The sequence below is a fragment of the Rhododendron vialii genome, chromosome 13a (genome assembly GCF_030253575.1).
Source record: "Rhododendron vialii isolate Sample 1 chromosome 13a, ASM3025357v1".
In the NCBI taxonomy this organism is placed as follows: Eukaryota; Viridiplantae; Streptophyta; class Magnoliopsida; order Ericales; family Ericaceae; genus Rhododendron; species Rhododendron vialii.
Window position 1 is genome coordinate 3,889,600 of NC_080569.1, and position 21,191 is coordinate 3,910,790.

The 21,191-nt window shown below is 39.2% G+C and overlaps 3 protein-coding genes and 2 pseudogenes across 6 annotated transcripts; 2 read left to right on the forward strand and 3 right to left on the reverse strand.

The window, feature by feature from the left end:
* Nucleotides 1-700: 700 nt before the first annotated feature.
* On the forward strand, nucleotides 701-4,734 carry LOC131313085 (glycolipid transfer protein 1). 4 transcript variants are annotated; one of them, XM_058341188.1, is made up of 7 exons: nucleotides 701-856; nucleotides 1,871-2,000; nucleotides 2,694-2,749; nucleotides 3,086-3,216; nucleotides 3,477-3,612; nucleotides 4,185-4,316; nucleotides 4,386-4,734. In XM_058341188.1, the coding sequence occupies exons 2-7, from the start codon at nucleotides 1,883-1,885 to the stop codon at nucleotides 4,419-4,421; spliced, it is 609 nt and encodes a 202-aa protein (XP_058197171.1). In that variant the 5' UTR covers nucleotides 701-856; nucleotides 1,871-1,882; the 3' UTR covers nucleotides 4,422-4,734. The 4 variants fall into 4 exon arrangements, with proteins under 4 accessions (XP_058197171.1, XP_058197174.1, XP_058197172.1 ...); XM_058341191.1 differs by having other exon boundaries at nucleotides 718-860; nucleotides 1,876-2,000; XM_058341189.1 differs by having other exon boundaries at nucleotides 730-988.
* Nucleotides 4,735-5,809: 1,075 nt separating this feature from the next.
* LOC131313089 (ABC transporter B family member 21-like) lies at nucleotides 5,810-7,120 on the reverse strand (annotated as a pseudogene).
* On the reverse strand, nucleotides 6,994-13,146 carry LOC131313090 (ABC transporter B family member 21-like; annotated as a pseudogene).
* Nucleotides 13,147-14,840: 1,694 nt separating this feature from the next.
* On the forward strand, nucleotides 14,841-18,754 carry LOC131313088 (CRIB domain-containing protein RIC6-like). The gene is made up of 5 exons (XM_058341193.1): nucleotides 14,841-15,047; nucleotides 15,151-15,293; nucleotides 15,793-15,893; nucleotides 16,104-16,200; nucleotides 16,354-18,754. Exons 2-5 carry the CDS (start codon nucleotides 15,236-15,238, stop codon nucleotides 16,824-16,826), a joined length of 729 nt encoding a protein of 242 aa, XP_058197176.1. The 5' UTR covers nucleotides 14,841-15,047; nucleotides 15,151-15,235; the 3' UTR covers nucleotides 16,827-18,754.
* Nucleotides 17,227-18,738, reverse strand: LOC131313087 (piriformospora indica-insensitive protein 2). The gene has a single exon (XM_058341192.1). It carries the CDS (start codon nucleotides 18,736-18,738, stop codon nucleotides 17,380-17,382), a length of 1,359 nt encoding a protein of 452 aa, XP_058197175.1. The 3' UTR covers nucleotides 17,227-17,379.
* Nucleotides 18,755-21,191: the final 2,437 nt, after the last annotated feature.

Sequence of the window (21,191 nt, forward strand, 5' to 3'; positions counted from 1 at the left end):
TTTTATGATTAGTGTATATCAGTAGTAGTTGGCTTGTACAAAAATACAGTGTTAAAAGCCTTCAAAATAAATTCTTATCTAAAATGAGGTAGGTGGGGAAGACTCTTCTTATGCACTCAAATTTTGGCATTAATAAAAACTGTTTTGACATTATTAATTTTCTTTTATGATTAGCGTACATTAGTAGTAGATGGCTTAAACAGAAGTATCGTGTTAAAAGCCTATTTAAATAAATTTTTTTTATCTAAAATGAGGTGGGTGAGGCTTCACTTTTTCGGATTGCCATATGATTTCTATAATCAGCATAGATGGCTTAAACAAAATATCGTGTGTATATCGTTAAGAGCCAGCTTCTCTCCTTTTAGATTCGAAGGAAGTCTTTACAGTTGCATTTCGGTCGATCAACTCAATAATCGCCCAAATTTTAAAAAAAGTTAGTCTTTCAACAATTAACACCTTTAAAAACACTGTTAGAGAGAATTGCAGAGAAGTTATTAAGATAAGTAATTTTTTTCTTATAGCACAAACTATTAGATAAGTTCAGATTAATTATAAAATAAAAAAACTACTGTATTAGATAAGAAATTAGACCGCTTAAGTTCACATTAGATACATTGAGGACCAAATACATAGCATTAAATAGTTTATGGACTAATTAAACAACATAACCATAGTTTAGTAATAGCACTGTAATTAACCCTTATTTCTTCTCTCAATCGCTCCCCCCGCTCTTCTCCTTTGCGTAGACTCTCAGCGGAAGCAAGCATAAACCACTTCTACTACTCTCTCTCTCTCTCTCTCTCTCTCTCTCTCTCCACTGTTTGTTTGACCGCAGCGAACTGCCAAAGTAATCAAAGTGAGTTAGAAAAGTTGCTCAATTTACACGATCTACCTTCTCTCACCTTTTCCATTCCCGTATAGATCTTTCTCGCGTTTCTTCTCCACGATTAATTTGTTGCGAATTTCGATCTTATAGGTGCCAATTAAGGTAATAGATCTTCTCTGTGCAGTTATTTAAGTCGAAATTCTCGTGCTTTTTGTTCACTTTGTGGGTGCTAACTTATTGCTTCATGTGAATCTGATCAAGTTCCGTTATATATGCTTGGATCTTGGATTTATTGAGAATTCACACGTCATTAAGATTTTTTGCACTGAATTTGCTTTGTTATTGGATCCATCTTCCATAAAGTAACGTAAGTTTGGGCATACATTGGGCTAGGTTGTCATTAATCCAGGAAAGGAAAATTAATAAGTACCTATCGATTTTGCCAAAGATTGAAAGTTGATACAAAGTCCATTGGAAGGGTCAACTTCGTAGCAACGTCAGGCTTTGCATTTTCAACTAAACATGTCAGAACGAGCCAAAGTTTTTTTTTTTTTTTTTTTCCCGGGTTGATTTGTAAGTAATCTGATTCGCAAAAGAATGAACAGTGCAACTTGAATACTTGTGGCTAGAGATAGTTGACTTATTTTTTATTGAATCTTTGTTGAAGTTGATGCAGCAACAGTTTTCTGAGGTGATCACGTATGGTTTGGTTAGGGCTTATTAATCAACTGAACAGTTCTTTAACTCTATTAGCTTCATGTTGAAATACTGTTTGGTGACAGCTTGTCAATCATATGTCATGTGACAACCATGATAAGTTCCATTGGTGTAAAGTGTAAATTGTCCAATTGATGACTCTCTGTATAAGCATACATATCATGATCTCATTCTCAGTTTCCAAGTTAAAAATTACTTGTCATTCGATAATATGACATTGGAGTTCTATGTACATTCAGTGTGTAATACTATATGGCAAGTGTTTGGTCCTTACATCCATGCAATCATCAATTATGAAACCTGGTCTGATATTAGATTTTGATGCAGTTAAGAGAAAAAATGGAGGGGACAGTGTTCGCTCCTGCTATAGAAGGAATGAAACATGTCAAATCTGAAGAAGGGGAAATGCTTGCAATGCCTTTCCTAGATGTTTGCAAACTAATATTACCTGTTATAGGTATGAGATACTATCAACTTCGAGCTGGGAGTGGTCGAAACTTGTCGATCCCATCTTTTATCTGTATGCTTAAGTTTGACCTTGCATCTTGGATCATTGCCATTGTCAACCCCTTTTTGCTTACAGTTTTATCTTAATTATTCCTGGAAGTCTTGGGTCTGCAGTACTAGAGCTTTTACGTAATGGTTCATACACTGGTCTCTATTGATAGAGATGTCGAGTGTATTGTGACTGTGGAGGCCGGACACTGATGAGTACAGTGTAGAAGCAGGTATTTGTACGAGGTCACGCACAAACTAGGCAACCAAGTTCACACTTAAATCAATATCCATATCTTTGTCTGTTTGAACTCCAATTAGTGTTTGAGTTCTGAAGCTAACAAACTACTGTGTACATATTCATCTTTTTCTTCGTTTTTATGTTGGTATTTGTTGGTACACATATGGTTATGTTACTTTTGGCCTGTGGGTGGGTCCTATATCTCCGTTGTACAGTTATTCTTTCGAAGTATTCCGTGTTGCTCTACTTGCTAGGCTTATTTTTGGTGAGGCTGCTTTGTTATGCTTTTGTTCTCTTTTATTTGAGGTCTGCATTTGTCTTTTATTTGCTGTCTTGTTTTCTTTAATTTCTGTTAATGATTTGTTACTTCGGTAATAATGTGTTTTTTTTCTTTCTTTTTTAACATGATGGCAGACAAGTTTGGAGCTGCCATGGCACTTGTAAAATCTGACATTGGTGGCAATATTACTGTAAGACATTTTTTCTTCCACAGATCCCCTACGTGGTTATTTTTGACTAACACAATTTGGTATGCGCGACACATTCTATCCAGTTTTTAGTCTCGGAAAATTTTATGTTTATTTTCTGATCAAGGTCCCCAATCCACATGATTAAAATATTTGGAAATTCATCCCTTAGATCCTCCCATATGCCTGCCTACTTAATCCCAACAATAATATGTGGGCGCTGGGGTTCAGGCTTAGCCAATTTTTGGTCTATGCTTGCTGTGTAGTTGTGTTTTTGCCAACTTTTAGTAGATAGTTTTAGTGGCTAATAGCCTAATGTATATATCTTTTTCTCTGTAGAGGTTGGAGAACAAGTATTTGTCCAACCCATCAGAATTCCACTTCTTGTACAGTATGGTTCGGGTAGAGATTGAAGCCAAGACATCAAAAGACTCATCCAGCTGCACCAATGGTCTTCTTTGGTTAACAAGGTGAGTAATCACTTACAGCATGCAGCCATGCACCATTGTAGTAATAGTGATAATAGCTGGCACATACTACTTCTATTGCTGTTTGGGGATGGGATTATCTTAATTCCTTTTTTTTGTTTTTTCATTTTCTTTCCGTTGATAATTATGCTTTCTCTATGGTTCACGCATGCTAGTATGGAACTATGGATTCATGTAAGTTGTTAATTGGAATTGCCTTCATGCTAACGTGCTAAGCTGTGATTTCTGGTTAACTTCATCAGGGCCATGGATTTCTTGGTAGGATTGTTCCGCGACTTACTGGAGCATCCAGACTGGACTATGTCACAAGCTTGTACTGATTCCTACAGCAAGACACTGAAGAAATGGCATGGCTGGCTAGCCAGTTCAACTTTTACGGTAAAACCTTAAACTTATTATATAGCACCTAATATGTAGAGCATTGGAACCCTGTTCCATTGTGATCCAAATATATACTACTAAATATTCTGAGAGCAGTTTCTGTTTTGACCTCATCCATAACATAATGAGGATTCCCAATTTAGTCTCATACCAGTACCCTCATGGCTTGAGAATAGCATGTGTTTGGGATGGTGATGGAAAATCAACTCATAAGCTCAGTGTCGACTGGATATTAGCCATGACAAAACTTACATACATACGTTCTGTGTAAGAGAAATTGAAAATTTGATGAATACTGACTTGGTAAACAGTAAGACACAGAGAACATTGTACTTTCAGGACTTTTGGATAAATAACTTCATTAAGAATATCTTGCTACAAATCCTCAAGAAACTTGTCTAAAACTAAATTGGAATTACAGCTGGCTATGAATTCTTTTAAGGGGACACCAGCAAAAAGGCATATCTCTTGTTGTGACCAATTGACTGCTGAATCACATCTTCTATTTTGTTTTCTTGTGACTTTGTTTCCAATTCATGGCTCCTGACTATCCTAAATTGGAATTACAGCTGGCTATGAAGCTTGCTCCTGAAAGGAAGAAATTCATGGATGTAGTAGGGGGCACTGGTGATATTGATCTTGATATTGAAAAGTTTTGCACAACCTTCTCTCCACTCCTTGAAGAGAACCACAAGTTTTTGGTAAGATATTCTGTTTATGTGATGCGGTTTTGAGATATTAGTTTCTAAATAAATGATTTTAATTTGCAGGCTAGTGTTGGGATGGATGACTTGAAAGCCTCGTAATGCGATACTGAAAATTCACATGGTGCTCTTTCTTTTTTTGTCATTTTTTTTTGTTTGAAAAAAAGAACTCCGTTTCCTGAACTTGTTAAAGTCTGATGGCATCATATGAGCAATAAAAACCAGCTATATGCATTCTATCTAATGATGTTTCGATTATGGCATTTTGTTTTCACCAATTTCGTGGGCATTACAAACGTGGTCTTAGCTGAATGTAATTTGGTTACGACTCAGAAAATTGAAAGCAATGGTGTTGTCTTTCATGTTCTAAATTATTATTGGAGTTTTGCGTGGGAGAGACCATTCCCCTTTCTGATTCTTCATTTTTTTGCTTGGCAAACCCAAATAGATTAAGGACAGGAAACAAAGTCGTTGGTATGAGGATTAACGGACATGAGACCTCAGATTCTGTACTGGAGATGAGTTTTGCATTTTGTTTTCCAATGCTCTTTTTATTGTAGTTCTGACATGGGCCTATAAAAGCGCAACTAGCCTAATGAGATACCCTCTCTAATTGAAGGCTTAGTCCGGTTGGTTGGTGGGTATGTTTTCCAAACAATTGGCCATGGTTTGATTTTTGGGATCTGGCCCGGACTTGGGAGGAGATTAGTCAAGGCGTATGTAATTGGGCCCAAATACTCTAACCGTTGAAAATATATATATACTCCACTGATTAGGGCAAACTTCACTTGGACCCCTCGTGATTTGGTCGATACGTGGAGGAACCCCTTGACGTTTTTTATTTGCACATGAATCTCCGTGGCTTGCGGACCTATGTGCACCGCTAACATTCATCTGTTTATGGTGCTTGTAAAATGACGTTAATGAGCCTTGTTCGTTTTGGAGTCTTAAAATCATTGGGCACGGTCTTCAATAAATTCTCTATCTCTTCACTCATTACTCACAAAAATCTCCCTCAAAATCCAAACCAAAGAGGGCCGTGTTGATATATGCAACAAATATTTGTATATACACGAGGGAGGGAAGAATTAAAAATAAAAATAAAAAATCCCAAACCCTACTTTTATGGTTGTTTGTCTCATTACTACAACGGAAAATCATTGACTCGCCTCATAAAATATTGTACAAACATCTCATAGGAAAATAGTATTCCAACTGCTATATGTATGCAAAGAGAAACTTATTCACGGCAGAGCTGTGAAGAAGTTATTCACGGCTCCGCGCGATCTCGGCCGTCTGTTTCAGTTTTGGACGGTCTAAATGATAATGAAACTTTTCCGGAAAAAAGTTCAACAAAACACTTTTGGATGGTCGCGATTGGCTTCGTAAATAACTATTTACAGCTCCGCCGTTAAAAAGTTTTTCTCATGTATGCACTATGACTAAGTGAAAAGGAAAAAGGAAAAGACCAGAAGAATACATGGATGAGCTTTTGTAATAAGGTAAAACTAGTGCATTTTCTTTGTATTTTGACTCAACTAGAGAGGAAAAAGGAGCTATTTTGAACATTCTTTATCCCAAAGATACAACTAAAAAGAACAAACTTTCCCAGGTAAAGAAATTACTGGTGTTAGTTTAGGATGATGAAGCGATGGTGTGAAGTGAAGTGTACACACCATCTTTTTTAATGTTAATAATAAGAGTGTCATTACTTCCCGTCTCTACTATGATACCGTTCTTGAGCACCGCGATCACTTCTGCATTCTTGATTGTGGATAGTCATGCGCCACGACCACTGTGGTCCGGTTCACCATCACTCTGTCGAGTTCATCTTGAACCACTCTCTCTGACCCTGCATCCAGCGCACTCGTAGCCTCATTGAGTAGTAATATCTTTGGACTTTTCACCATGGCACGCGCTATGGCCACCCGTTGCTTTTGCCCCCCAGACAATTGCACTCCTCGCTCCCCTACCATGGTGTCATACCCCTGCGGTTTTAACTTGTCTTTTATGGTCAATAGATAATGAAAATGGTACTTTTGCTGTCAACTGAAACAATATGCTTGACCTGTTGCAATCCACTGATGAAATGGTGGGCATTTGCAACTCTGATGCAGCTAGAGTTTCTGCCTCCGTCGCATTTCCTTCCTTTCCATACGCAATGTTAGCGCGTATTGTTTCGTTAAATAGTACTGGCTCTTGGCTAACCAGACCCATCTGTTGTCTTAGCCACTTCAATTGTAGCCTTCGAATTTCAATTCCGTCCAACATAATATGACCTGACTCGGGATCATAAAATCTTTGCAGCAATGCTATTACTGTTGATTTCCCGCTTCCACTTTCGCCAACTAGAGCTACCGTCTGAAAGTCGATGATATATTCACCACACAAGTTGTAGCTTAATTGCTTGGTAACAAATACACGTTCTATTCTGAATAGATATAAGTTGAAAACAAACAAAATAAAAAAGAGAATTCTACCTTGCCGCTATGAATGTTCAAATTGAGGTCACGAAAAATCTGAACATCTGGTCTAGTTGGGTACTTGAAGCTTATATGATGAAGCTCAATTTCTCCCTTTACACGCTCTAGAGTCATCCCACCCTCGTCGCTAGTGTCTATCTTCGACTTCAGGTCAAGAATGGCCAATATGGAAGCAGCAGAACCCTTGGCTTTAGTAAAATCAAGGGCTAAGCCACTTCTATGAGAAATCGCTGTGGCTACTATGAGCAGAGCAAAGAAAACCTGCAAAGGCCACACTTCAATCAGAATAGTTGGACTCCAAAAGCTGCATTTATATATCTATGTCATGATTGCTTGACGTTTTGCTTTTGGATACTGAAGCGAAAAACATCACCGAATGTTGTTTTCTCGTCCTTAACTAGCTTCCCTCCAGCGTAGAAACTGCCTGCGTAAACCAGAAATTGTGAGGCAGAAGATACCCCAAAAACTATCCCGCCAACCACTCCTCGCTTTATGCCAGTTTTTATAGGTCCTTCACATTTCCTTTTGTACAGCTCCATCACTTTTCCTTCGGCACAAAAAGAAGCAACCGTTCTTATGCTTCAGACGGCATCACTTGCAACTTGGCTTGCGTCCTCGTACATAATCTGCACCAATTTACGTCCGCTAATACGGTCTAGGAATAAGAAACAGAAAAACTTATTGCTAGTCGTGAATCTTATCGACGATTTTATGGTGTTAACTGTTAACCTTTTCTTTTAGGTCGCAAAATATGTCAGAATGTTACTACATGAGATGTGTGGTAGTAGAGATTGAAAAAACCACACCTTTGCATCCGCATGAAACCCTTGTAGGAACTTAATTTGAACATAACCACTCAACCCTACGAGAGGTATCACAGCGAGGACAATAAATGCAAGTTGCCATGATGCCGTGATGCCGTGAAAGCAATTACCAATCCTGCAATTGCTGCAGCAGAGTCTTGAACAAGCAAAGCAAGTGCGTCCCCTACTAAAGCTCAAATGGTAACTGCATCGGTAGAGAGCCGAGCTCCGATCGCTGCACTTGAGCTCTCGGGCTCATCAAACCAACCGACCTCCATCCGAACCACTTTCTCAAAACACATGGATCGCACCCTTTTTGTCAGCTTACAACCAGCCACAGAAAATAAGTATGCCCTTACTGGATATGCAAACAGCGATACTGCTCCAAGGACCACAAACATGAGGGCCCAGAAACTTGAATCTTTCTTTAGTTGATGTGGTGGCTCAAAAAACGTTTCAATCACATTGGAAATCAAAAGACCAAAAATAGGAAGTATTGAGCAGCTAATAATTGCAGCGATAGCTCCTGCTATCAACACTGGAACCTCTGGCTTATTGAGATGAGCAAGTCGGCGCAACGGAACTTCTGAAGCCTTTTTTGTCGATGTTCCATAGTTGGCTCTTGCTTCTGCCAACGCAGTTTCAGGAACGTTGAGTCCTGTAGGTAGACCAAACGAAAGTCCAAAGTGGCGGCTACTATTTCTTAGCCGATAGAATCCTTGACTCATGGAACGAAGGAGTGACACTCGTTGACTTGATTGTCTACCCAAGTCTATAATAGAATCTGATATTTCTACGTCAACTATATCTTGTTCAGAATCCTTGTTCTCTAATGAACTTCTCTGGTGGCAGCTACTATTTCCTGGGCCAGAGGATTCATGACTTAAGGAATGAAGGAATGACATTTGTTGACTTGATTGTCAACCGAATCCTATAGTAGAATTTGATTTTTTTAGGCCAACTGCAGATTGTTCGGAGTCCTTGTTCACTTCTTGCAATTGTATAAGCTGAGAGTATGCTCCTTTTGGGTCCTCAAGTAGAGTCGAATGCGAGCCTGAACAGCATGAATATTCCTTTATCTTGAAAAATGCCGTGCACATATGTACGTATAAATGTATGCACGTACACATTTATGTTGATTTCTTGACTCATTAGTGTGTCACCCAAGTAGCAAGGGATTCTAAGGATTACCTTTTTCGACAATCTTTCCTTGCTGAATCACTGCAATTATGTTGGCATTCCTTACAGTGCTCAGACGATGGGCAACAATGACAGTTGTTCTATTGACCATTATCCTGTCCAACGCCTCTTGCACAATCCTCTTAGACTCTACATCGAGTGCACTTGTTGCTTCATCTAAGAGTAAAATATGTGGGTCTTTTATAATTGCCCTGGCTATGGCAACTCTCTGCTTCTGTCCACCGCACAGTTGAGTTCCATGCTCACCGACCATAGTGTCTAACCCCTACATTCATAGCCGAGATAAGTTATAACAGAGAATCAAACCATGCTCGACCAGGTAAGTAAAATAATACTGTACGTACCAATTAACGAAAAGAAAAACAAGGTAGAACCTGAGGTAGTTTATCAATGAATTTAGCAGCTTTGGCTAGCCCAACTGCTGCTTTAATTTCTTCTAGGGTTGCCTCGTCCTTTGCATATGCAATATTGTCCTTGATGCTGTGCACGTAAAAAGGACAGGCTCTTGGCTAACAAGACCTATTTTCTCCCGAACCCATTTCAGTTGGAACTCTTTGAGATTTATACCATCTATGAGGACTGCACCAGATCGTGGATCATAAAATCTCTGTACTAGATTTGTAACCGTTGACTTTCCACTACCACTCTGTCCAACCATAGCTGCTGTCTTGCCACTTGGGATAGAAATCGAGAATCCACTTAATATTTGCTCATTTGGTCTAGCTGGATAGCTAAAATAAACATCTCTCAACTCTATATCACCACGAATATCATCCAATTTTTTGCCTTTGATGTCATTTACGTCTATCTCAGGCTTCCTATTTATTGTCTCAAACATCTTGAATGCTGCTTCTTGACCCGCGGCAAATGCAGTCATGCAGGTAGATGCTTGTCCAAGAAACCTGAAACAACCATATTGCACCAAACATTGTTATGAAATGTGCGAACAAATTTGTGATGCTCGTCACTCTAGGGGTCCAACGAATTTAACTTTTCTAGTCGGCAGACATTTTTGCATAAGCAAAGTGGAAAAAAGTTTGAAAGTGACGCTTACATGGAACCAATTAGCACAGCAAAACGTACATTGAGTACATCACCTCTGGTGTATCCCTTAGTTAATATCATCTTTGCACCAAACCATGTAGCCAAAGAATAAGTGCAGAATATGACACGCAGAATTACTCCAAAACCGAATCCAGTAGCTAAGCCTTCTTGAATACCTGACTTGTAAGCATCCACAAGAGATTTGTCATACTTAATTACAACTTGCTTCTCCCCAGTGAATGACGAAACCTGCATGGTAAATGGAAAAAAAAAAAAGAACGTAAATCGATAGAAAAGCCAAAAAAAGAAATGATTAAACAAGGTTTTAGTTTAAACAAATCCAAAGTCATTGAATTGCTTGTAGGGAGCAATTACATACAGTTCTAATTCAGCCAATAGTCTGTTCAACCACAATGGCTGCTTTAGCGTATGCATCTTGCCCGTTAGATGCCGCTTTGGATATAAAGATATCAGTGGCTGCACCAGCTAGTACAAGTAGAGGAATAGAGGATAACAAGACAAGCGTAAGGAGCCAACCTTTAAAGAATGCTATCACAAAGCCTGCTAAAAATGTAGAGAACAACTGCATAAATTTCCCAACCTGCATTGAAACACAATAAATGAATGGACATTTATACATACAAGGAAACGTGGCCTGTCTAAGTGTGTTATTTGAGCAAGAATTGTGAATTGGTACCTTCTCACCCATAGCATCTTGAATGAGAACAGTGTCATCTGACATCCGACCTACAACTTCTCCTGTGTTCGTTTCTATGTCAAAGAAAGCTATATGTTGTCTCATTATAGTTTTCAAATAAAGGCTCCTTATTCTTGCGGCTTGTCGCTCTCCTGTTACCATCCAACAAGACACCTCTAACAAACCCCACAAAAAAAAAAAAAGTTGTTATTCACAATACCAATAGTTTGAAAGTTTTTCTTTGCACAATGTTTCCGAACTAAATGTATTTTGTTACTTTATTATGTTTGTGGGTGTAGGTCGGATGCACTTACGGAGGAATGCTGCCACCCCCGCGCACAAAGCCAGATAGAGAAATTTCAATGATACCTAAACATAATAAAGCAAATAATCAGCGAATATTTCCTTCCCACATATCCCAACAAATAATTAGAATATTTCCAAAACTATTGAACTAGAATTCAAATTATGTACTGTTAAGAAAGTATTCCAACACAAGAAAGCTGTGATTTCATTTACATATCATTCCCAGGATGCAAGTGGCAGGATGCATATGAGCAAGAACGTGCATGCTTGTTAATCTAGCATCCGATTTACCTCAGAACTAGGTGAACAACGTCTTTTTTGTTCTGGTTTTGTCCAAAGAAATTAATAACTTCGCCAACAAATACAGCCATAAGAGGCATGCATAAACCATTCCCAACAGCACCAGCAGTACCAAAAATCATCAAGAAAGCATCTACAGAGTCGGCAAATGAGAACAGCTTGTATAACGGAACTGTTTTGCCACTATCCTCTTTCTTACACTTCTTCTGTTCTGTTTCAAATCCAAGGCTTGTTGATGTTGTGGCCGCCTCTTGCATATTTGTATCGCCATCCAACAGCCCATTCTCCTCTGTCATGTTACCAACTTCAAGTCTGTAAATCTTCTCCTCTTCAGAATTTTGTGATGTAGGGTACACGATTGCCAAACTACAAACCTAACCGAAATGAGTCGAATCAGTGGGCTTGTTGGGCTTGTTAATAGATATTGTTCAAGCAGGTGCATATTAAATGACTACAACAGCAACAATATTGACAATATCATTTAGAAGGAATTTAGTTTGGATCTGCATCATCTCGAACTCCATTACATGAATGGGATGGGAAGGTCCATTCCACTTAATCAGATCTTCACAGTTCACATATCATAATTTAGTAAGTGGACGATTTGGATGGAACCAGGCTAAGTTTGGTTTGTGAAACCTCGATACAAATTCTGAAATTTTTGAGTCTCCAAATCTGGACCTTGGGGTTTGGCGTAATGGTCGTGTAGCGCTCCTTGAAGCATGAGATCTAGCATTCGACTCTTGTGAACATGAGGTTAGCCCTTGTAGTAATCTAACAAATATTAACATCCTATCGTCTTCTGCCAAAAAAACAATCTCCAAATCTGAGGAACATAATCTCAAGCCCGTTTGCCACCAGTACTCTGGAACTCAAGCCAACACAAATCTCTCATTAATTTCCAAGGCATTCAAAGGATGAATTGTTGTTAAATCTTTTTCCACAGCATAGACCAAATTTTATCAAAGCATATGACATATCCCGAGTTTTCTTTAGATTTTGGACGTTCTGTTTATTCACTGAAGCTACCTCAATTATCTTCGTTACACTGTCATAATTTTTTGAAACGAATTGATGTGGTTGAATACCGAAAAATGACGTCATTGTGTACCTTTTACAAATGATATCTTTTTCTTTCAAAATACTACAATTCAACACAAAGCAGGGATTCGAGAGAGAAAAAATGGTGATGTTGAGGCAGAACATATATTTATGGAGAGATGAAAAAACAGATGATGGTGAAATCCTTTCTCCCCATAGTGAAATAAACTAAAATCAAACCCAACGTTCATAGATTTTCAAGGCTGATTCAAAGTGACTATCACCAGGCTCAATCAATTCCTAGCCAGTAGGCGCAACAATTTCTTTGCCGTCAAAAAAAAAAAAAAATTCCTAGGCACAGAAGAAGTCCCCTCCCTCTCTCTCTCTCTCTCTCTCTCTCTCTCTCTCTCTCTCTCTCTCTCTCTCTCTCTCTCTCTCTCTCTCTCTCTCTCTCTTTAAAATATGGATCAGTATTTTCTATCTAGTCATGAATTTCAACACAAAACTTTGAGGTTAGGGGAGAGAAACTATTTTCTTCCGAAACGCTTGCTCTTGAATTTAACCGGTGGATCTACCGGAATACTATTAACATGGGTCCGGCCGGTATGTAAACTGCATTTATGTAATTCTCGAGCGCATTATGTATTCAAAGACACACCGTCGAAGCAGACTAACACTAGGTGTCGGCATAGAGTCCGTCCGTGACTCAGTAGCAGGGAATTCTAAGGGAACCCAGCTCAGACCATGAATGGGTAGCACACTAGCACGGATGAAATTATGTAGTAGTAGCGCTACTTAAGTAATTTACAAGCGCAGAAATTATTATGATGATTTTCTGTAAACGAAATAGTGAAGAAATCTACTCTTACCTGGTTCGCTGTTGATCTTATTGTGGTTATGGAAACAAACTGCAGAAGAAAAACTACTTGATAGCTCCTTCTTCAAGGTGTCAGCCATTCAAATCAAAAAAAGAATAGGAGAAATTTTTGGACGCCAGATGGGTAACCACATGGTGCTTGAACAGCTCATCCAAGCCGTCCAAAAGTGTGTTGGACGGCTCAGATTGAGACCATCTCCCTCTTCTTACCCCACCAGTACTCTCTCTCTCTCTCTCTTCTTTCTCTCTCCTTTTTCTTTCCAACCTAATAAATATACTGAATCTTTTTTAGTGTATTTCTTTTTATCGGAAGTTCGATATACTGAATCAGTGATGACATAATGGGACAGCGAGTTTACCGGTAAATTAATTTCCTAATCCTAAAGTGTATATATTCTGGCACACAAGATAAATATAATCTGTCAAATGGCATAATTGGCTCGTCACTCTGGTTCGGACATGACGGGTCGGCCAACCAACTGGTGCCAGCTCACTCACGTGCAATCAACCGTCCTGCTTAATTGTCACGACGATTTGTAGTTTGCATCGTGATAATTGATCGAACCATGATGATGAGGTAGTCGTTTTTTTGACACCGTTGTTTACAGATTCTTAGTCGCGCAATCTTTGACTCTTGATTGCGTCGACATGACAAATTACCAATCATTTCGACTTCATTGACGACTGACTTGAGGAATTACTACATTTGATCCATTACATCTCAAGGGAGTGTTAAAAGGATACATTAACTTGGCTGCATCCGTAAGAGTGATCTCTCCCTGTATGTGTGTATTTCATGTGACTCACTGCTGTCTTTTTTTTTGGGGGATATTTGTATTTCAAAATTCTCAAATCATAGGTTCAAAGCGCGCACATATTTTACTATAAATCGTTTATAATCAATAACTAGATGTTGGGTATACGCGATGCGTGTGCAAATCGAATTTTGACGGTGTTTTCAACTGTCGCGTGGAATTTAGATTTTCGTCTTTTTCTCGTCTTCCTTGAAACTTCATCAAAATTCAATTTGCACACGCATCACGTGTGCCCGACTTCTAGTGAACAAAATGTATCATAGCATAAAGCTAACATAATTTGCCGTAGCATAGACCATAGTCAACCTAGAAAAGCACTAGCGGAGTTAGGCAAGTGCGAAAACAATGTGTCGGAGCGCAGTCAAGTTAAAGGCTTGAAGAGAATGTGCCATAATGGGTCCAAGCTAGGCAAGCACCATGGTAGAGTCAGGCTAAGTGCGCAAACAGGGGATGTTGCCAAGCGGCATCCCTGTCGAGCGGTCAATTCGGCCGTTTATCTCAGCACGGACAGCTCGGATTGAATTTGAGCGCATACAAATTTGAGCCATCGATTGCTCGGCAAAGATCCGAACGATCAATTATCGAAATGAACAGTCGGATCGGCCTCTTGGCACCCACTTGACAGCATCCCCCATTCATGTCCCACTAAACATACAATAGGTTTAAATATTTTTGCTGCTATTAGAAAACAGTTTTGGGGGTGAATTCCGTTGCGAATAAAGCTTCGAATCCCAACGTGTCATACATAAATATTTTGTGAATTTTTTTCGACAATTGAATAAAAGAAAAAGACGTTTTAAACCTTTCTATTATTAGCATAGGAATTTTTTTTTTTTTTTGGGTTTTCGCCCCCTCAAATTCCGATCAGTTTCTGGTTTTCAATGATGGGTAGTTACTTACCAACAAACCTTGTTTGCATTGCCATCAAACAAACAAAAAAACCCAACGAATTAAGCATCAATATTCTTCCTCCTTTTCCCACCATTGAACATCTTTACAACTGAACCATACAACATTACTATACTGCTTTTCTATGCCATTTTAAATTCCCTTTTGCCCTTTCATTTCTTTTTTCACCTTCAAATCCCGAGAGAAACTCGGGATCAGTCAAAAAATTGCAATGAAAAGCCTTGACAACGCGTCGTGTTTTTCTCTTGTAAAGGTGATTTTTCTTTGATATTTTTCTCTGATGCTTCATTTGGTGTTCTAAGAGTTATATAGTTTAGGAGTGTTCGGTTTGTTTTATTTCTCATTTCTTGTTTCAGATCTGAAGGTCAACTTTTGCGATTCCAAGTTTCGAAGGCTACAACGGACAAGAATACGGTTGGAGAAATATTACACTGTGAAATAATGAGCACCAAGGTGAAGGGCCTCTTGAAAGGTCTACGATACATTACTCAAAAATTCGGTAAGTATTTGTTTCTCTCCAATTGAGGCGCCAATTTACTTGGCGCGCGCTATGTTTGGATTTCAGATTTGTGTAGAAATCAGGGGGAAAAACGATTTGGAGTATTTGGAAAACGAGAAGAAGAAGAAGAATAGAATGAATTCAAGATCCAAAAGTAGCATGAATACTTCCGTACATTCGCTTTTCATGTATTACGAAACACGAAATTCAAGAAAAAGAGAAAAAGAGGAAGGGAAAACATTAAGGCAATGTTGGTTTTTTCATGATCAAGATTTTTCATGGTGGAAGGTGAGGATAACACACGTGGCCGTGCTCGCCCGTTCAGGCACCTCCCTCCACCAGGCGGCCGGTTCAACTCCCACCGTCCCCATCCCTCTCCCCTTGGATAGCTTAGAATTAGGATTTGCCATGTTCAAAGAAAAAAAAAGGTTCTGTCATGGTGTTGACTGTAAGGCCCATATTGGAAAATGCTAATGGAATTGGTAAATTATGTTTGCAGATGAGGGTAAAGAACCAGAAATGGAGATTGGTTTTCCAACAGATGTAAAGCATGTGGCTCACATAGGGTGGGATGGACCCTCTGTTGATACACCAAGCTGGGTAAATATTCTTCTTTTTTGGTTTAAAGAAGCGGCAACATGTCCGGTGCAAATATAAACTGTTTCCATGTTTTTGGAAACCTTGGATGCAATCTGAGCCTTACATTGCCGAGCATGGACAGCCCGGATTGGCGCAACACGCATCAGCAGGCACCACAAGTCCATAAAGAACAAACCTTTTTGTTGCTGATATTGTGATATCTTTGTGCAGATGAAGGAATTCAGATCCCAACAAGGATTCCAATCAGCACCATTGAGTGCCAATGGGGAACCAAAGGAGAATCCTGAAGTTAAATGGGTTTCTCAGGGTATGTCAATTCACTTCTCACTTTCCTTAGTAAGTTCAAAAAAAAATGACCAAAATTTGAGGGCACAAACATTCCCTTATGTTTGAGTTGGCTCTGGTTTAACAGGGGAGTTATGACACAGTATCTTAAGCCTGTTTGGCTCATGTTTTGTAGACTCATGCCGTAGGAGTTCGAGATCACATAACTCTCCATTGAATGGCAACGATGCATCGCCGAAATCAACGAGACGCCACTCTTCTTCTGCAGATGCAGATGGTCCTACTGCAACAGAAAGCCCAACTCGAGATCCATCCACCAAGTCAAGGCAATCAAGGAGATCATCCAACAGCTCTAAAACAAATCGACAACCCAAAGATTCAAGTCTTGGATCGGATTCATCGTCGCATGGCAAGCCAGACATCCCGAAGAAAGCACGGCGAAAGAAGTCGAAGGAATCAGTAGGTGGGGAGTCATCGAGATCATCGAGGTCGAAAGCAAACGCTCCGACTTCATATACATCTACGTTCTCGGACCCTGGAGCAGATACCGAATCCATATCTAGAACCTGCAACGGCGACCTTTGTCAAAGTTCCAGTTTGAAACCTTTTGCTAGAGAGGAAGACAAGGAATGTAATGAGGTTTCTTGAAAAGTCTTTTGGCCTTTGTGTTGTAGCTAGAGAGACTTGGTTAGTTGAAACAAAATTTTGCTTAAATCTCACCATTCCTTTTGTAGTATAACAATGTCACACCTGTTTTAGACACCAGAACTAAGAACAACTTGAGAATAGTATTGCGCCTGTACCCATGCTCATTTGGTCAACTTTTTACCCCTTGGAGATTCTAGGATGTATGGCAATTGAGAATGCGATTAAGAAAAATGTTCGCCACTTTTCAATTTTCAACCTATGGAGGAATCGAAACGCTCAGTATTCGTAGTTTCTACGTATACCAAGTTGTTACAAGGTCTTTAAGCTCTAATAATAGCTTAGGTTACATGTTCGAGAAAGATCGATATAGAATTGTATTCTTTTATAGGCAAAATGCAGATTACCGCCATAAATGGAAACATAAATATATATGCAGCTTTCACTGGTGGAAACTCCTAATTACATAATTATCCCTTCCAACTACAATTACTACAACCTCACAAAATTGATGTCCCAACTAGTCAGCAGTGTAAAATGTAAAGTTATACTACAACTATGCTAGAAGTAACAAAAACCCCAGAAACATCAACAGATGAGAAGTTTGTTGGACAGAATTGCCCCCAACAAACAGGACTTGGCTAGAACCGATACGAGAGATGTTGCTGCACAATTTCAGCTGCCCTAAACTGCCACTAATTTTGGCATACCTCAATCCCTCATCAACGCACAGATCTGAGTTCCCCTCCAACTTCAGCTTCTCTCCCATTTTCGCGGCGAATTTAACCGAAAACGGAAGTTTACCCCTCAACTTGTTGTTCATCAGATTAATCTCACTCAGAGACTCCAATGAGCCAAACTCCTCTGGCACTGTCCCTTCAAGCCCATTGTTATCGAGCCCTATATAGCACGCGTTTCTCAGAAATACCCCCATGGAAGCCGGAATATTCCCAACCAGTCCGGTGCCAGATAACCCAATTCCCATAATACCCCCGAGATTCTCCCAAATCTCCGGAATCGCCCCTCCGAGGTTGTTCCCACTCAAATGCAGCTCTCTCAAACTAGTCAGCTCTCCTAAAAACAGAGGAATCCCAAACTTACCAAAACTGTTATAACCCAGATCAAGAAACTCCAAATTCCTCATATTCTTCAACCCACCTGGGATTTTCCCCGAAAAATTATTCCAACTAAGATCAACCTTCAAAACCTCGGTCAACCCTCCAATCGAATCAGACACATATCCTTCGAACCCATTCTGGCTAAGATCAAGAACCTTCAGTTTCTTCAACTTGGACAAATCTCCCTTCACTTCCCCAGTGAACTTATTCCTCGAGAGCGTAATCTGTTCGAGGCTGGTTAAATCACCCAAGCCATCCGGGATTTCGCCCGAAACATTATTCCCGGTGAAAACCAACCTCCTTAAACTCGTTAAGTTTCCCATTTTACCCTCTAAAGAGCCAACCAGAGAAGGGTTTTCGACGAACAAGACCTCCTCCAGAGAAGAGCCGAAAGCAGAGAGGTCTGGAACAGGGACTTGTTTGGAAGAGAAAAAGCATTTGTAGAAGAAGAGTTTACGGAGGTATTTGAAGGAGGAGAGGAGAGGAGTGGTTATAGTGGAGTTGGGAGTGCACGGCGGGTTCGGGGAGTAATCTGAGACGTAGCCGAAGCTTAGCTCGGTGACGTGGGTGGATTGAGAGCCGTCTGATTCGTCGAACAAGTCGCAGGCGACGCCGTGCGGGGCGGAGAGGCAGAGGTCGTCGGGGAAGAGGTTCCGCCAGGGGATTTCCGAGTTGATCGAGTCGAGGACTCGGTAGACCGATTCTTGCTCGGCCGAGTCAAGGGCGGGTTGGGAGATTACTTGGTTGAAGATTAGGAAGAGGGTGAGAGCACAAAACAGAGAGAAAGAGACAGCCATTGTCGTTGGAGAAGACGAGTTGTTAGAAATTGCTTGGTGGCTTTTAAAGGCAGAAAGAGAGAGAGAGAGAGAGAGAGAGGGAGAGTAGGGTTTTAAAGAGGGAAGGGGTAGGGGGGAGGAGAGAGAAGGGACCACGGGGATGTCGGTCTTGAAAGATGAAAGAGAAGGTTGGAAGGAGGTACAAAGGTTTGCAGAAGCTATTTGCTTTTTTGTTTGTTTGTATGATTTGGAATGACGAAAATGACCTCGGTTGTACTTGCAGTCTGGCATGGATTTTGTTACTCATGATGATCAGTGGTAAATTCGATTTGGACAGATGGTAATGACGGTAGGTAATACTATAATCCAGCCACATCGAAATGACACTTGATCGAATCGGATTTAACTAGATTCCATGCACCTTATACTCAACGATTTTGAAAGAAAACAGAAGCATTATTCAACGATTTTGGTTGAGTTTGAACTTTGAATGCCTTTTTCTTTTTATAATTCAAAAAAAAAATTCAAAAAATTTCTCCTAGATTTTTTCTACTTCTAATATTTTTCTCTTTATCTCTCCATTTATTATCCCTATTATTTTTATAAAAAAAAATCAAACACCAATCCAAACATAACAGAAGTCTCTTAAAACATACTTGGACCCATATATGGTTTTCTTTTTCATAGTAATATGTTTCTTTGTCTTGATTAAAAATAGCTTTTGCTCGTATTATTTTTGGCACCAATAAAAAAATCCCTTTGAAACTGTGACTTTGAGAGAGGAAAATGCTAGCTAGCTTATTTATATTGTATAAAAGAGCTAGATATATATAGTACTTACATATTAGACTATATTTATCCGGAGCCCCTAATTTTGAATCAAAATTTAGAGATTTTGACTCGTTCACCTTAGCTCAGGGCTTGGCCATGTATGGAAACAACAATCAGAATTTTAGCATCATGTAATATCCCTTCCATTTTGAGTTGGCTATAATGAGATTTTAAAAGTTAAAACATGTTTTAAACATATCTAACATGAAACCAACAAAGGCGTCGTTGCACTTGCCAATGATGCTCCAATTTCAGTGGAAGAGATGCACATCTATTATTTCTATTCCTTTACGTATTGTTAATTTGCTTTTCGCGGTCTCTATTGGGAAACAACGCCCGCGGAACGTAGTATTTCAATTTCTTTTAATGCAAGTTCCTTTTAACCAAGGAAAAATGCCTAATTCATGTTACTCCACCATTTTGGGCCTCCTCCTAACTAGATGAGGAGTTTAGATAGAAACACAAACCCCAACAACCAAGCAGGGCAAAAAGGACTTTAGTTCTTGCAAACGTACAGTTGCTCGTTTTGTATGAAGTACTGTACAACCGTAATGTGGGGGCCAATGCATATGATCAGCCCGCCCACCAGAGTTACCCAACGACCGGATCCCGATCCTCCACAAGGATAGTGGAAGAGTTTTCATCCAAACCATTCATTTTAACAATCAATAATTCGGATGTGTTTTTATTTTTGACCAGTAATACCCCGAACACATCCAAAATAGCCATCCAACGGCCAGGAATCAAGTTGACAACAAAGGCACCAGCATAATGAAGCATTCCGAAACACTACTCCTACGAAGGACCAGCTCGTTTTGTTACGTGGGTCCATCATGAGTTTCCCTCCATTATATGAGTCCTACGTTTATTTTCAAACCCAATTTGACAATATCATGAAAAAGAATATTAATTTAATCCAACAATTTTTTTTGGTAACCCGGGTGTCCATGTCTCAGTTTACACACCACTAAACTCATTCTGGGAGATTTCACCGTCAACTTGTAAGAGTCTTAATTAAGGCCAAAGTAAGCTCTATATGAACTGACCTCCCAAAAAATTGATTACAAGGGTTTTTTTGAAGAAAATTGTTATGACTATAAAATAGGATGTGGGTTTTATTTAGCAAATGGTTGTATGTAATAAATTATGGGTTGCAAATAGAAACCGCCAATCCAAATCGTTGAGTATATATGAGGAAAGTGTAATGATTTTGACATTATAAAATTTTGAACTATTCAAACTATTTTATTTCGGTATCATATAAATTCATAAATATCGTTTGTCTAATTTCTTAGAGACAAAGGATATTTATGAATCGACCCTTCTATTGACAGCCCAATAAGCTAAGGAAAAACTGAAAAAACATAAACTCTAATGCATCTTTCACTCACTTTTCAATATACTTTTGCACATTTTTATAGAATTTTCATATATGTTCATATACTTTGTAAACGTTAGACCCCGTTCATTTTGGAATTTTAGATTTGGATTTGTAGGTAATTAGTGTAGAAAATAATAGAGTAATAATTGAAAATATGTGTAATGATTGTAGAGAGATAAAGAGAAAAATGATAGTAATGATTATAGAGAAATAGAATAATGATTAGAATCTAAAATCCAAAACGAACACGGTCTTAATGACT

Excerpts from the sequence above, each read along its gene's own strand:
- LOC131313085 (XM_058341188.1), top strand. The coding sequence starts at position 1,883 with ATGGAGGGGACAGTGTTCGCTCCTGCTATAGAAGGAATGAAACATGTC. Across the intron at positions 2,750-3,085 it reads ACATTGGTGGCAATATTACT|AGGTTGGAGAACAAGTATTT; the intron begins GTAAGACATTTT and ends TTTTCTCTGTAG. Across the intron at positions 4,317-4,385 it reads AAGAGAACCACAAGTTTTTG|GCTAGTGTTGGGATGGATGA; the intron begins GTAAGATATTCT and ends TTTAATTTGCAG.
- LOC131313087 (XM_058341192.1), bottom strand. The coding sequence starts at position 18,738 with ATGGCTGTCTCTTTCTCTCTGTTTTGTGCTCTCACCCTCTTCCTAATC.
- LOC131313088 (XM_058341193.1), top strand. The coding sequence starts at position 15,236 with ATGAGCACCAAGGTGAAGGGCCTCTTGAAAGGTCTACGATACATTACT. Across the intron at positions 15,294-15,792 it reads ATACATTACTCAAAAATTCG|ATGAGGGTAAAGAACCAGAA; the intron begins GTAAGTATTTGT and ends TTATGTTTGCAG. Across the intron at positions 16,201-16,353 it reads AGTTAAATGGGTTTCTCAGG|ACTCATGCCGTAGGAGTTCG; the intron begins GTATGTCAATTC and ends CATGTTTTGTAG.